This window comes from Chinchilla lanigera, unplaced genomic scaffold (genome assembly GCF_000276665.1).
Source record: "Chinchilla lanigera isolate Chin_1 unplaced genomic scaffold, ChiLan1.0 scaffold00034, whole genome shotgun sequence".
Classification (NCBI taxonomy): Eukaryota; Metazoa; Chordata; class Mammalia; order Rodentia; family Chinchillidae; genus Chinchilla; species Chinchilla lanigera.
The window spans coordinates 2,005,225-2,019,718 of NW_004955435.1; the positions used below are offsets into that span (position 1 = coordinate 2,005,225).

Sequence of the window (14,494 nt, forward strand, 5' to 3'; positions counted from 1 at the left end):
GGTGAGAAGAGCCAGCTGCGAGCGGGAGGCTGCTCCTCACCAGATACCGAATCAGCTGGCTCTTTGGTCGGTACTTTCTTGGCCTCTAGAACAGTGAAAGAATTGTTTTTTCAAAGCCACCCATTTTATGGCATTTTGCTATAGCAACTCAACCTGATGAAGACAGGGAATGTTCATTATTTGAGTTTACACTGTCAGCTCTAGTCAGGTACTTGGTATCAGTAGCAATGTGATAAATATTTGTTGGATGAATGGCTGGATGAACACAGGGAGAATGGCAGATGGTATACTGGACATAACCAAGGGCACCTAGAACAGAAGCATCTGTGCACTCTTGCGCAAGTTACTTAGAGTCTATAATCGCCAATGTCTTCATTCATTTGGACAAAAATGATGGCAACTATCTTTGATCTTTCTGTGGCATCAGCCAAGGCTTTCTAGAGAAACAAATCAGTAGAATTTCATTAATTAGGAAATTTTGAGGAGTTGGCTTATACAGCTGAAGCAGCTTTGTGACTTCAAAATTTGATAGTTTGGGTCAGCAAGCTGGAGACTCTGGAGGAAGTTAGGGTTCAACCCGAAGTCAGTGTGAACCAGGAAGAGCCAGTCCAGATGGGGTTTGAAGGTGTGTGTGTGGGGGGCACTTCCTTCTTCCTTGAGGAAGGACAGCCTTTGTTCTAATCAGGCATTCAGCTGATGGAATGACGGCTACACACATCCTGGAGGGCAATTTGCTTTACTTACGATTCTACCAATTTCTTTTTTGGGACTGGGAACTGAACTCAGGACCTTGCGCTTGCCAGGCAGGTGCGTGTGCCGCTGAGCTATATCCCCGGCTCTTCCAACTTAAATATAAATCTCAAACCAAACCGTCCTTGCAGAAACATCTAGACTAACGCTGAGTTTATGCATAAAGCTAACTACCATACAGGCAGAACATTCTACAGTGTTTTAGAGTTTAGTTAGGAAATGCGCACTAGCCAGATCCTCTGGTCTGGTCCTGTCCCACTTGTGTGTGCGAAAGCTGTGGGCCTGCGGTCTTTTGCTGGGAAGGATGTGATCTTTGTACTTCCTCTCTTCTGAACTTGTCTGCAGGCCACACAGGCAGAACTGAGCTATGTTTTCTGTGAACAACATGGACGAAAAAAATCTTTTCAGTGCAAAGTAACAAGTACACAAAACAGAGAAATGTGCATGAAAAAGAAACTACTGTAAAATCAAGAACCGTTACTCAAGGCCTTGGTCACTCCTAATTTCCCCCCACGTAGTTTGAAAAAACAGCTAAAGCACTATTTCCTGTCTTTCAGATGGAAGGATGCAAGAGTCATACTTTTTCTTTCATTTCTACAGAGTCTCTGCCTTGCAGTCAGGGTCTCAAAGAGGACGCAGTCATACAGTGTGCAGTCCCTCATAATATTCCACAGGGTGATGAGTCCAGTGACAAACTCTCTCAGCACCAGGCAGGGATGATACATTATGATGGCACCCATGTAGCTCTGGAAAACTTCTTTTCCAGAAAACTGGAAGTCTTTGCTAAGTACTACCACTTCCGAAAGTTACAATCCCTCACCCTGACAATAGTGCAAAGGAAGGAAGTTCGTGCGAGTCGTGAGTAACACAGACCTCTCGGAGGAGTAATATTAAGTGATGGACGCATCCTAGGGTTAGGGTGGCACCTTCAGACAAATGGCTATTTCCCACTTGATTTCGCCCATTGACTGCTGCAGCAAACCTGGCTTGCTTTCTGTGGAAAATGCATTTTGGCAGAACTGGATTCGATACAGAAAGAGTGTAAGGGGGACAGGAAAGGAACATTCGAAGAAATAGAATGCCACCCCAGGAGATTTGAACTAATATGCATTTGAGCAGAATTCACTGTAGAACTAACCAAAACCTGTTCTACCTCCAAATCTAAATCACCGATGAGGTCGTATTTGCAAAGAAGGCAGAAAAGACCATATTGAAAATGCTTCATAGTTTTTTATTTGATATTATTAAATCACACAAATTTTACGGTAAACAGCATTTCTAGATCTTGCATCTGTTATATGCTACAGATTACTTTCTGATTTACTATTTCTGGATTCACATGAAAATATTCCATGAAGAGATACATGAATTTAATAGTGCTATTGATTATGAAAATACAGAACAGAAAATATTATTTATCAATATCAGAAAATATATATATATTTATTCCATTACTTTCGGTATTAATTGTAAACATGAAAATAGAAAAGTAGTCAAACTGGTTTTACACACTGCATATATTTCACCAATACTATATTTTTCGTTCTTGAATAATGAAGTACATGACTCAGCACTGTGTAATTCGGGCTTTGTTTGAACATTAATTGCTATAATCATGAAAGTTACTATTAAAAGCAAAGAGCAGATCAGAGCACAGGAAGAGTGATACTAACCAGAGCTCCATCCTAGCATCTTATTTCACCAGGAGCATAATTCACACATTTAAAGAAGAATATCATGTGGCCCTTGGTGAGCAGTTTGGACAGCTCTCTCAGGCACAAGTGGTAAATAGTATTTAGTTAGTAAATATTCTCATTTTTTGCATCTAGCACCAAAAAGAAGCCATTTCCATGAAAAAGACTTTCATACGGTTCCACAAACCCTTTTTTTTAGCCTTTGTTTGCCTGGCATACTAAATAATTATTTAATTTTCTTCATTTGTACTTTGGAGCTAATTACATTTTCTAGGAAACAGTACAAAAATTATAGGTAATTTTTAATTATAAAATGTTTCCTTGGAAACACTTTTTAGTACGCTAAGGTGTACTTCGTTTAAGATGCTGAATTTCACGTACAATATTAAATTAAAGATGGAGCAGAACACTGGGCAATTGGGAAACTGTCACGTTAATTGCCACGAAAAAGTTAATTTTTCACAATAGATAACTGACAATGAACATCCAATTAACTGCTCCACAGCAATTTCACAGCTATCCTCTGAAAAGAATTATTTCATTTTATGGCCTATAATTGGTCACTGGCACTATGCATTTTTTAAATTTAGGAATTTATTTAGAAATTATATATATTTTTAATTCAGAAAGAACCCAACGATTGCAATTTTAAAAGATCAGCATATGTAGGCGACGTCCAAGTCCACAGCAACTGTCTTGCAAATCACCTTAACACACTGGCTTCACAGCTAAGGGTAAGCCTCTCTTTGGTTCATAAGGTGTTGTCCTGGAAACCATTTTGATGCAGTCGATAATAGGGCAGACACTGACACAGAGAGTACAGCCTGTGCACGTGTCAGTAACGGTGGGCAGGTGGGTTTCTGGATCAAACTGGATGGCCTGCGAACAGAAATAAGGAGTGTTAAGGCCACTGCCCACCAGGGTCAGGAATGCCCCCATTTCAGCGTCCATGTTTTTCCTACTGCAGTGGAAGTGCGCTCGGAGACAAGCCGGTCCAGCGCCTCACTGAAACTATAGCAACAGCTGAACCGGTGGGAGAAAGAAAAGGAAAAACAAAAACCAGAAAGAAACAAAATCCTTTTAGATTAAAGCCACAGCGTTTACAGTTCCTTGGAGGCATTCTCCTTCGTTCCGCGGGAGACGTTTCCCAGCACTGTGGCCCTCGGGTTCGCTTTGCTCTGCGCAGAGCTCAGCTCTCGGCAGTCCTGGCAGCGCAGGGCGCTGGCCGCCTGCAGACGCCGGGGCGGGCTCACGCGTCCTCCTTTCCCTTCCCACACTGTTCTTGGAAGAGCGCAGTTCTCAGACGGGGCAATGAACACACCTGATTGGACCTCAAATACGTACGCGGTGTGTAGAGGGAATCAGTGGACAGAGGTGGCTAAGCGCCTCGAGCTCCGAGGACTTCCCGCCAGGTCTGCACATCACCGTCTCTCCACCACGCGCACAGAGCGCCCAGCGCAGGACGGGACGGCCGGTCCAGTCCTGGCCCTGTGCGCCTCAGCGAGGCGCCCGCCGTGAAGCTCCCAGGGTCCTGAGAAATGGGCAGCTTCCCGCCTGCCGCCTGCCCGCCTCCCTCCCTCACACAGCAATCTGGAATAAGCAGCGAGATACCCAGCGTGAGATGAAGATTGGGGGCTTTTTAAATACAACTCACCACGATCGTACGTGTGTTGGAAACACTTTAATAGCGGAACCAACGCACACGCGCTCAGTGGAAGAGACACACTTTTCTACCCGGAAAGCCCGCGGGCGTCCATGCGGGACGCGTGGTGGAGGCCACCGGGAACACCCGCGCTCCCACGGACACGGCGGAGGGACCCGCCCGGGGAGAGTGACGGGCGGCAAGCGCCTCCGTCCACTGTCTCAGGTCAAGTGTGAAAATCTGTCAATCATTTTGTGACTCACTGTTTTCCCATTTCATACCCGTGTTAAATCCAATTTAATACACACAGTTATCCCGGGGTACCCGTCGGGAATTAACTGCAGGACCTCCTCTGCACACCGGGATCCATAAATGTTAAATTCCTCCAAATCAAATGGCATCATATTTGCATCTAACTTTTGCGTGTCATTCCCAGTTCATCTCTAGGTTACTTACAATAACTAATCCAAAGAAAACGCTATGTGTGCAGCGTTACACTATACTTTTAGGGGTGACAAGGAAAAGTCTGTTTGTGTTTAGTGCAGATGAATTTTTTTCCTGAAGGTTTATGATCCAGGGATGGTTGAATCCATGGATGTGGACCTTGTGGATACGGAGAGCTGAATGCATGTATTCTGCTGTTTAAAAAATTCTCTAATTACTTTTATGGGAATAAAAAAGAAAATGGTCTTTTCAGAGTAAATCAGGTTAGGTTGCTTAATACACATTCTTTGATTTTTAAGAAAAGAATCACATTTGTACAGAAACTGTAGCTATATCAAACTATAAAACAATTTGTCCACAAGAATTGTTGACTGTAAAACATTTCGAGTGCTGACTAGATGAGTAAAAACCAGTTCATTTTTTTACGTATCTTTATTTTATAAGTAGCAATTCAATGAAGTGATTGATAAAAGTGAAAATACTTATGCTTAGAAACATTACACTTTGAAGACTTGTAAACAAATTTTAAATTCAGCTGAAGGTTTTTACTTTTTATTTCTCTCTTTTGAGACAGAAAAGTCAGAGAAGGTCTGCCTTCATCTTTTCCACTGCACAATTATGATTTTTCTCATTAAAAGGAACCTCACTGCCTATGCTGTGCTAAAGCTGGACTCAGGGTGGCGGGCGCTCGAACTTCTAAGATTTCCAGGACAGCACTAATATGCCAACACTGTCATAGTTGTAGGATTTCACTCTTTAAACATGGGGTACTTTGTTATGTAGGTAGAAAATTCCGTTTATAATTTCTTGAAAAGATCTTATTTTTAGTTTTATACTGCTTTATACTTTCATATTTTTCATAAAATACCATTTTCTATAGTTTGTAACAACTTTTAGTAGTTTAGTAGCTTAAGTTTTAAAATTTGCTTTCTCTAAACTCCATATCTTAAAAATCTTTTTTTTTTTACTTGCAGACTAAATCAAGACTTCAAGGAAAAACTTATGTTTAAAGGCCATGTTATAAGCTCCTTTTAAATTTATTTCTAAAATTCAACGAGTGCAAGGCCATAGCTGCGTCAACTCTATTAAGAGAGCAGCTGATACCTGCAGTATGATGAACAAGCGAAGAAACAGAAGTCCAGGAGAAGTTCCCAGGCCGCGTTTGCAGGAGGCCCGCCCACCCTCAGGGCGCGGGGCTGCTCCGTTCCTTCGCTGCCCGCGGCAGGCTCCTCCTGAGGAGTGCGGGTCGGAAGGTGCCATGACTCCCGACAGTGCCAACAATACCTCACTGGCTTCTCCCGCTCTCAAGGCATTTCTGGGACACAATTCACAGCCAGTTGGTAAGAGTCCTTTTCACTTCCTACTGTAGTAAAAGCCCATCAATATAGAAAGAGAATTCTCTGTAATGGCAATAAATGGCAGCTCTTCTCCTTTCCCTAGGTACTAAACATAATACTTTCCTGACGCCCATAATTTTGTGTGAATATCTCTTTTCCTTGGGGCTTCTTCCTCCAATTGTATGGGCAATGGATTTTATTGAAATAATACTATGCCACCAATAGTGGCACAGTTAGTACGTGGCTTTCTTAAAAAAAAAAATCTGTGCTGTAAAGGTGAAAGGGCAGAAATATGTACTTGGGAGAGGCAATATTTGTCACAGTCGGTTTGAATCACACAATTAGCAACAGAAGATGTTTTCTGCCCTCAGCGTCAGAGGAGGGCAGCCTCAGAACACCTCAGCTCCAGCCAGCTGCTCACCTGGTAGCCAGAGTCATTGCAGGTCATGTAGCACTTCCCACAGTTGATGCACATTTCCTCATCGATCAGAGCCACGACTTGCTCGGCGGTGCTCAGCTCACCGAATGCTCCGAGGTACTGCAGTGCTTTTCCAACTACGTCCTAAAGAAAGCACCAGACTGTTATCCCCAGCGGTTATTTTAGAACGTTTCCATGGGGTATTTGTCTCTACGAGTATGACTGGAAAACATGGTGAATGCTTAAACTAAAGAAAAGCTACTACACTAACAGCCGCACTGCCCTAGGTCCCCTCTGAAATCTGCCTCTTGCGGTCATGGCTACCCGACTGCCCCCAGTGGACTCAAGCTGTAGCTTTCATGCTCACTTAGACTCTGAGTGCAGCCTGAAGTTGCGCCGTGCCAGATCCGGTGCAGGAAGTGGACGAGGACACCCGTGTTTTCACCAGCCTGCCTTTCTACGGGGTGGCATTTGAAGCAGCATTCACCACCATACTTTTGATCGTACCTCGTAAAGACACTCTTACGAAGGGCTCCCAGAGTGCCTTCAGAGAGCGGCAAGAGGGAAAAGTGTCCAAAGGGAGGGGAAGTGCTTTGACAGAGATGAACGGCGAATCGTCTTTACTGTAATAAGTTTTTGAAAAATTTAAACATTCACCATAAATTCTCATCACTCCTTGTATATAATGTTGCAGTGTGATAACAGGAGACACTGGGTATTATATTTTCACAGATAAGTTGTCTATAATAATCATAGCCTAAGTATTTCTGAAATACAAGCAATATGTATGCTTAGCTTAGAAATGTAAGATGTAATTAACTGCTTTTGAGAGGTTTTCTACCAGATAACCTAAAAAGGCATTTCCACGAACAGAAAGAAGTATGCACCCCTTTCAGGTGCAGCACCTTACTTTTTCTCAGTTCTTAACCTTAAGCTTCCAAAAGGAAGGTAAAATGCTAAAAGGTGATGTACTCACATTAGCCTGCCAGGGACTAGGGGAATAATGCTGGGTATACTACGCATTTATGTCAATGTATTTGGATCCTAAATTTTCATTCAGAAATGTCTTTGAAATCTCTCACTTGTCTTGAAGAATATATTTCAATATTTAAAGATTCTAATTTACGGTAACTAATCAATCGATCCAACAGTTACATCAGATAGAAGCTCCTTCACTTCCTCCCCCACTGCAGACCCTCAGGCGGTTACACAGCCCTTTGTTTTGCGTGCTAATTGGAAGCAAGCTGATATGTGAAGCGCAGAGGATGTTTCATCAACAATATGAAACACTTTGTTTCTGGAAACAAAATGGAAGAATGTAACAATGTTCGTCAAATTAGTATGCTGTCAAGATTCTGCGCTTTTGTTTTCAACTTCTGAAATGAGAATCTGTTGTCTGAATTCAAGGTCCATGTTCCGAGAGGTCTGACTCTCACTTAAGCCATCTTTCTATATTCTCTTTGGTATTGTATTTTCCGCACTTCTCTTTGCGACCTTGGTTACCCTTTACTTTTTTTCTGCTTGAGCTCTACATGACAATATGCTCATTACCATGAGCTCTCAAAGGGAGACAGAGTTTACATTATTTATACAGTTCATTTGTGTACGCTCATGCTGAAGACAGGAAACTTCCAGCTCGCTCTTCTCTTTCCTTTCAACATGCTGAAGTCATAATTTCAATATTTGTGGACGGGCACTTGAGGTCCAAGCCCATCGCTCTCCTCTGAGCTGCTTGGGGAAGCTCAGGCCTGCGTTTGCGCCCTCCTTGAGGAGCGCTGTCCCTGGAGACCAGCCCTGCAAAGCTCACCACTCGCTGAACTCACTAAGACACAAAACTTTTCTTTCACAGTTCCTCTTTTTGTGATTAGAATGAGGCTCTTTTCCAATTCTGGCCATTTCAGTTTCAGAGTTACGTTGCACCGCGGTTTCCCCTGCTCCAGTAGCTCATCTGAGTCACACCTCTGAGTTCTGGACCTGCGGGATCTTCTCAGTCCTCTCCGTACGTCCACCACCACCTTCAAACGTTGCTCGTGACCTTCTCCTCGCTTTTCATGCAGTTGTAGGCCCTCCGCGGGTGAGTTTCACCTTCACATGCTTTCATCTCCTGCTCTATCTTGAAGGACGGTTCCATGTTAATTCAGGCTGTCAGTCTCTCAGGGTCTTACTGACAATTTGTGGAATGAAGTACATGGACTCACCAGGTCCACATTTCAGGTTTCTTACCAAGTTGTCTTTTATTTATTTTTTACTTCCAAATATGATGCACTTCAGTTACCCCTGGATACACTTTTCTAATGACCCATCTGAGGGTGACCTGTCCTGTCCAGTTCTATGCTAAACCCTCTTTCTAAAACACACCCCGTCTTCCCAACTCCACTTAGAAAAATCTTATATATCCAATCTTCCTCTCTCTTCCCCCTTCTCCCCTCCCCTCCCCTCCATTCCTCTTCCCTCCTCTTCCTTCTCCTCGCTTTCTCTGTCTCTCCCTTTCTTTCCTGCCTCTTTCTTTCATGATGGCCTGCGATATTAGCTATTATGTGGAAGCAATGATTGATAACAGGTAACTTCTGAAATATTTACTATATTCTAGGCCAGTGCCATAATTTTCTCCTGAAACCTCACGCATTTTATGGATTATGAGTTGACTGCACTATAACATATAAAATCAGGTATGTGATGAAGCAGGATTTAAAGAAATGGCGCTTGCTTTAAATACCATGATCAGAAGAACTCTGCTGTGCTGACTCATTCGTTGTTTTCTATTTAGAACGCTGTTTCATGTTACAGATATTGTCTATATCTAGTTCCTTTGTGTTGTGTTCTTCTAGTAGACTTCGTCTGCCTTTCTATCATGTGGTATTTTCTTGTCCCTGTAGATCACGGAAACACAGGGGCACTCCCACATTGGCTGAAGTAAATGTGTCCTTTGTGTATCTCTGTGTTAAGCACAATAGTAGGGACAGAGACGGGGTAGTAACTATTTTACTGAACACCTTTATTAATGTGAACATTTTACTTATAAAGGCTAGTCAAGGAATCTGGATATGTTGAATATTTTCTTATAATATCCTAGGATGTAAAATGAATGAGGCAAATATAAGGCTGTGAAACATTATTTATGCATGATAGAAAATAATTTTTCAATCTAATAAACATCATTCAAAACAGTTGCTTTACTGAGTCAGATTGTGATGACTGAAATCACCAATAAATATTAAAAGTCACTAATTAGAACCCTCCCTAGACAGGCATTAAATTTATAGAGCTTTTGCAAAAGAATATATATGCATAAAACATTTTATTGTAAGAAACAAGTCCATGTTCTGCATACATGAAACATGACTTTTACTTAAGATTAGAGATTTGCTGTTGTCATTTAAAAACATCATTGTTTAATGTGAAATCACATCTTATTCTTTTTTAAAAAAGGTCTTTGGAGTGCTTAGAAATTATTAGCATATGGCATTAAAAATTCATTCCTCATTCACCATAGTTCTTTAGGATAATTGTATTTGTTTTTTTTAATCCAGAGAGGATAAAAGAATAACAAGTATTTTAAATCATTTTAAAGAAGGCTATCAAAGATAATGAATTATCCTTGTACGTGGATGAAGATGTGGACATCTGTTTAAAACCCTGAAGCCTGCAGGTATATTGCCAGCTTAGAATATCTCTGGGCACATGTCTTGGAATTTGGAGTTTGCTGAAGGATGTATATAACCAGTAAAGGACACGTGGCTGTCTAGTCCCTCTGGATAAGCATCTGTAGAGATTAGGGAACCTGCAGTCATTATTCCACAGGGGATGGGTATACAAAGGTTGAACAGTCTGTTTTAGCCACATGTGTAGATGTACGTGCAGAGAATGGGATGGCAAATCCTTTAAATTAGGGATGACACGTTTGATTTTAACGTAGGTGCTCACAGAGGTGGAATTATAAAGAACTCTAGAATTGCAGAATCATATCTTTATCAATTATTTGTCCAAGGTGATCAAAAGTTTTTTAAAAAGATATTTCAGTCAATATCTCTGTTTGATATACAGTTCAGGACCAGTGAAGGGCTGAGGGACTTGGCCCCATCTCTGACGTTTCATATTTCCTTCATTATGATTAATATAAATTTCTGACCTATTTTTTTAGGTGACTGAGGCACTTTGCACTGGAGGTGCTTTCTGGCACGCTATCTGTCCTTTCGAGCTGTACCTCTTCAGATCTGACGAGCACATTTTTCCAGTTCCTGTAAGTAGGTGCCCTTCAAGGCCAGGAGCGAGGACGGTGTCTTGCAGGACTTACTAAGGCGTCTCACCTGAAGGGACTCAGTGTGTAAGTTACTTGGGTGTGGCTGTTTAATCTCTTAGTTATTTCCTTGCTGCACCGTTATCAGTGTCACATTTTCTTACTGTTTTACTCCACGTTCACTGCTCGCCTAATAAAACCATCAAAATCGGAAATGAGACAATCTGGTTGCTCTCACCTCACTTACGCTGGTTCTTAGTAACTTCCTCCTTCATTAGTGCTCCCAAGTCAGAAGGTTACTGATCTTTGAAAGATTCCACAGGGGTCGGGTCTCAATCTTTTTGGTCTATTTCTACTTTTTCTCTGATACCATAAGAAAACCCTCCACAATCACTTCTTCTTTTCAAAGAACCTGGAGCAGTATTTGTTTCTCAGCAGTGTGGTGAGAACCCTCACACACAAGTGCTTTCCAGGACAAAGGGTCCTCTTATTCTTCACGTCCCACACAGTGCTGCCCCGGTCAGAGGCAGCGAGGCCGCTTTACACTTACAGAGACGGGTGCTGGCTCGGACTTAGTGGGCATCTGGTGAGGGTTCAGTTAAACGTGCCGGGATGCGAGGGCGGAGACAAATTCGATTCAGAAAATGAAGTAGATTGGTCGGACAGGGGCCGAGAAGCACGTACACCAAGACGGTGAGAGAAGAACTTAGCGTGAGACGGATGGGTACAGCTTGGGGGACTGCAGCTGCTTCACTGCTGCTGTGTGCTGATCAGGGCATGCCTTCTGTGTAGGGTAGTCTCAGGGACACTGGCTTTACGCTGATTTAAAGGAACTGAATGTGATTCGATTACCTCCTTCCGTATCGTAGGTTCTAACTCTCAGATATGTTTCCCACACCCTTTTCAGTCCTGAGAACTATAAGAGGATGCCAGGAACATAATAGGAATGGAACAGTTCTCTCGAATTATAATTTAACAGTATGCCATCTGCTCTGAGTAATGGGTGTATTTTTCTTTTTTTACTTTAACAGACAAAACTGCATTTCACTTTTTTCCTAATATTTTCTCTAAGGACAAAACATTTGAAGTCTAGTACTTCTAACCCATCCTTAAATCTTGATGTTAATTTTTTATGTTCACCATTGGTAATGTGATCGACCTTTTCTCACAGGACTACTGAAGACTGAGTTATCTAAACGCTTAACCTTTTTCTTACTCTTGTGAAACTTACTGATTATATCATCAAATTTCTATTTGACATCTTTTCTTCCTTGTGATCTATCTTCAGCTTAGAGTTCCTGCTATGGGATTATAGTTATTGTCTCCTCTGAACTTCCTTAGATTAGATGTATTAAGTGCGAAATACGTGTATATCCAAGTCCAGACTTCCTTTCTTTGGCCTTGTAAGCTTAACAGAGGATGGTCACTTCATTCAAGACTCCTTTAGCTGTCATTTTCCACAAGTTTTTCTTTTTTTTTTAATATGGAACTAGAAATAACCAAATACATGAATCTTCTCTCTCTGTGTCTCTCTGTTGCTTTTGTCTCTCTCTCTGTCTCTCTGTTCCTCTCTGTGTGTCTGTTTGTTTGCTTTTTTTTTGTTTGTTTTTCTTCCAGTACCAGGAATCGAACTCACGACCTTGCGCTTGCCAGGCAGGTGCTGTGCCACTGAACTAAATCTCCAGCCCCAAGATTTTTGAAATATTTTGTTTGTTTTTATTTTTTTTTCCAGTACCGGGAATCGAACTCACGACCTTGCGCTTGCCAGGCAGGAGCTGTGCCGCTGAGCTAAATCCCCAGTCCCTTTCTGTGTGTCTGCCTCTGTCTACCTCTGTCTCTGTGTCTCTTCTCTGTTTTGATATTAAATTTACACCAAGGAAATGGAATACTTTTTCAGATGTTTTGCCTTTACTGGAGTGGGATTTTCAGCTGAACCCTGTGTGGGATCACATCGCTGCTTTGTCCTCCCGGTCCATACCAACCATCCGGTTAAACAGTCTCTGGTGCCGTCCCAGGGTGACACTTCTGTCTTCCTTCATTTCACATCCCTGCAGCTGTTTCTTTCTTACTCCACCTTCAGGTTTGGGGATTTCCAGGCCGGTGTACAGCTTTTGGACGCACTGCTCCTCCTTCGGCCCTGCTATTAGGCTCACACGTTCTACCCAATCCTGCCTTCCCGTGGGCACACTCCGGGCAGGAGTCACATCCCAACCAATCCCCATAAGATTTAAGATGTTATTTTTACTGAATTCTGTAAGGTTTTTAAAGTTTAGCTTGATGATTTTTCATCTGTTCTTTGTTGGCGTACAGACAACTGAGAATATTAATGCTGCCCCTGGCCTGTTTCTCTGGTATCATACTGAAAATTGCTGGGCGAGTCTTGTGCCATTTTTCTTTCCGTGCCATACCCTTTATGCTCTTCTGTGTCTAATATGGCCTTACAGTTTTATCTGAGTGCTTTTCTCTTTCCTTTCACAATTCAATTGAAATAATAAACCACTCGATCAGGCTGACGGGTCTCCTGCCAACACTGTCTTGCCCGTCTTACGAGATGCAGTCCATCTCTTACTAGAAGCAGCAGGAAGAAGAGATGAAAACAGCACTAGTAGCCCTAAACCATTCATTTTCCTACCCAGAAATTCAAAGGCGTTACAGATACATTCCTGGCTTCATAAAGAGAATGAGAATGTATTCCCGTATATATCAACAGAAGTGGGAAACGTCCATGGGACTTTGTAAGTCTCGGCACACTCTCAGGTCTCTGTTATTTGCTGCCTGGGAACAAAGCACGTTTCTCATTTGGCTGGGCCAGCGATGCACGCCGTCGCAGCCGCTGTTCTCCGCAAGGACACAAAAGGACCTCCCCGAGGAGGCACTGCCTGGTTTCCTTTCTCTCGTACAGGTGAACCGTGGAGTATGTCGGGGCGCTTTCAGCAGGCTGGGGCCCATCTTGGCACCCTCTGCACGAGGCAGGCCTCTTCTTCTTCTACCTCACTGTGTTCCTGTCGCCTCCCCGCACTGGCGCTGCCTGGCCTTCCTTCCTCAGCATCCACTTCCTTGTGTCTCCTCCACAGAGTCAGCAGCTCCATGCAGCTGGTGAGTGCTCTGAGGAGAAGTGCATTGGACCAGGAGAAAACCACCTGGTGCCAGGCTGTCCCCAGGGCTGCAGGTCCCCAGCTGGGGGCAGGGCTCGCGGCCTGCAGGTCCGCTTTCGGCTCCCCAGGTCCAGCAGAAGCCGAGCAGCCCATTCTCCAGCAGAGACCTCCGGTTCTCAAGGGCCTCTAGTCACCACGCCACACCGGGACTCCTCTCTCTCTGGATGCTCGATTTGAAATGAGCGGTTTGCTCAGTCTGACCCCACTGAATCACACTGCTAAGACTTATGGAAAACCTGAGTTCAGGTCCTCATTACTGCTCCTCAGGTCTATGCTTTCTGTGAACTCTTGTGAAACAAGTGAAGGAGCTGGTCACTGACACCGCTGTGCTCGGCCCCAGGATCCCGTGCGGATGTAGTTTCCACAGATGCATGAGACTGTGTGTGAACGCCACGCTCTGCACATATGCTGAGGGGCTTGAAACGTTACCTTCTGTCCCCTTCCCTTGGGTTTTGTTTTGTCTTCATGAGCAAGACAGCAGAGGGTAGCGATTAAGACCCCAGGTTCTAGAACTAGACTTTGGAATCAAATGTTGGCTTTGACACACCTTTCTCCCCGTGTGTTCTTGGGCAGGTTACTTAACCTCTCTGTCAATTCCTTAATCAGTAGAACGAGAATAACACAAGTATCTTGTATCTTGTAGGGCTATTGTGAGGCTTAAATGAGCTCATTTACAAGCACATAGCAGGGCTTGAAACCTCATAAGAACTCAATAAATATTAGCTTTTATTATTAATTCTCTGCTTAATTAACACTAATTTATTAAACTCCATTTTAAATATCACCATCTCTGTGAAGCTTTCCACAATTACCCGAG

General features: G+C 43.0%; 1 protein-coding gene across 1 annotated transcript in view; it reads right to left on the reverse strand.

Annotated features, from left to right (window-relative positions):
- Positions 1-1,960: 1,960 nt before the first annotated feature.
- Dpyd (dihydropyrimidine dehydrogenase) overlaps positions 1,961-14,494 on the reverse strand; it is a gene marked incomplete at its 5' end in the record, with an annotated part of 793,723 nt that continues 781,189 nt past the window's right edge. Inside the window, 2 exons of the mRNA XM_005389092.1 lie at positions 1,961-3,323; positions 6,289-6,429. Of these exons, the coding sequence (XP_005389149.1) occupies positions 3,153-3,323; positions 6,289-6,429 (312 nt within the window). The remainder of the gene's footprint in view (positions 3,324-6,288; positions 6,430-14,494) is intronic.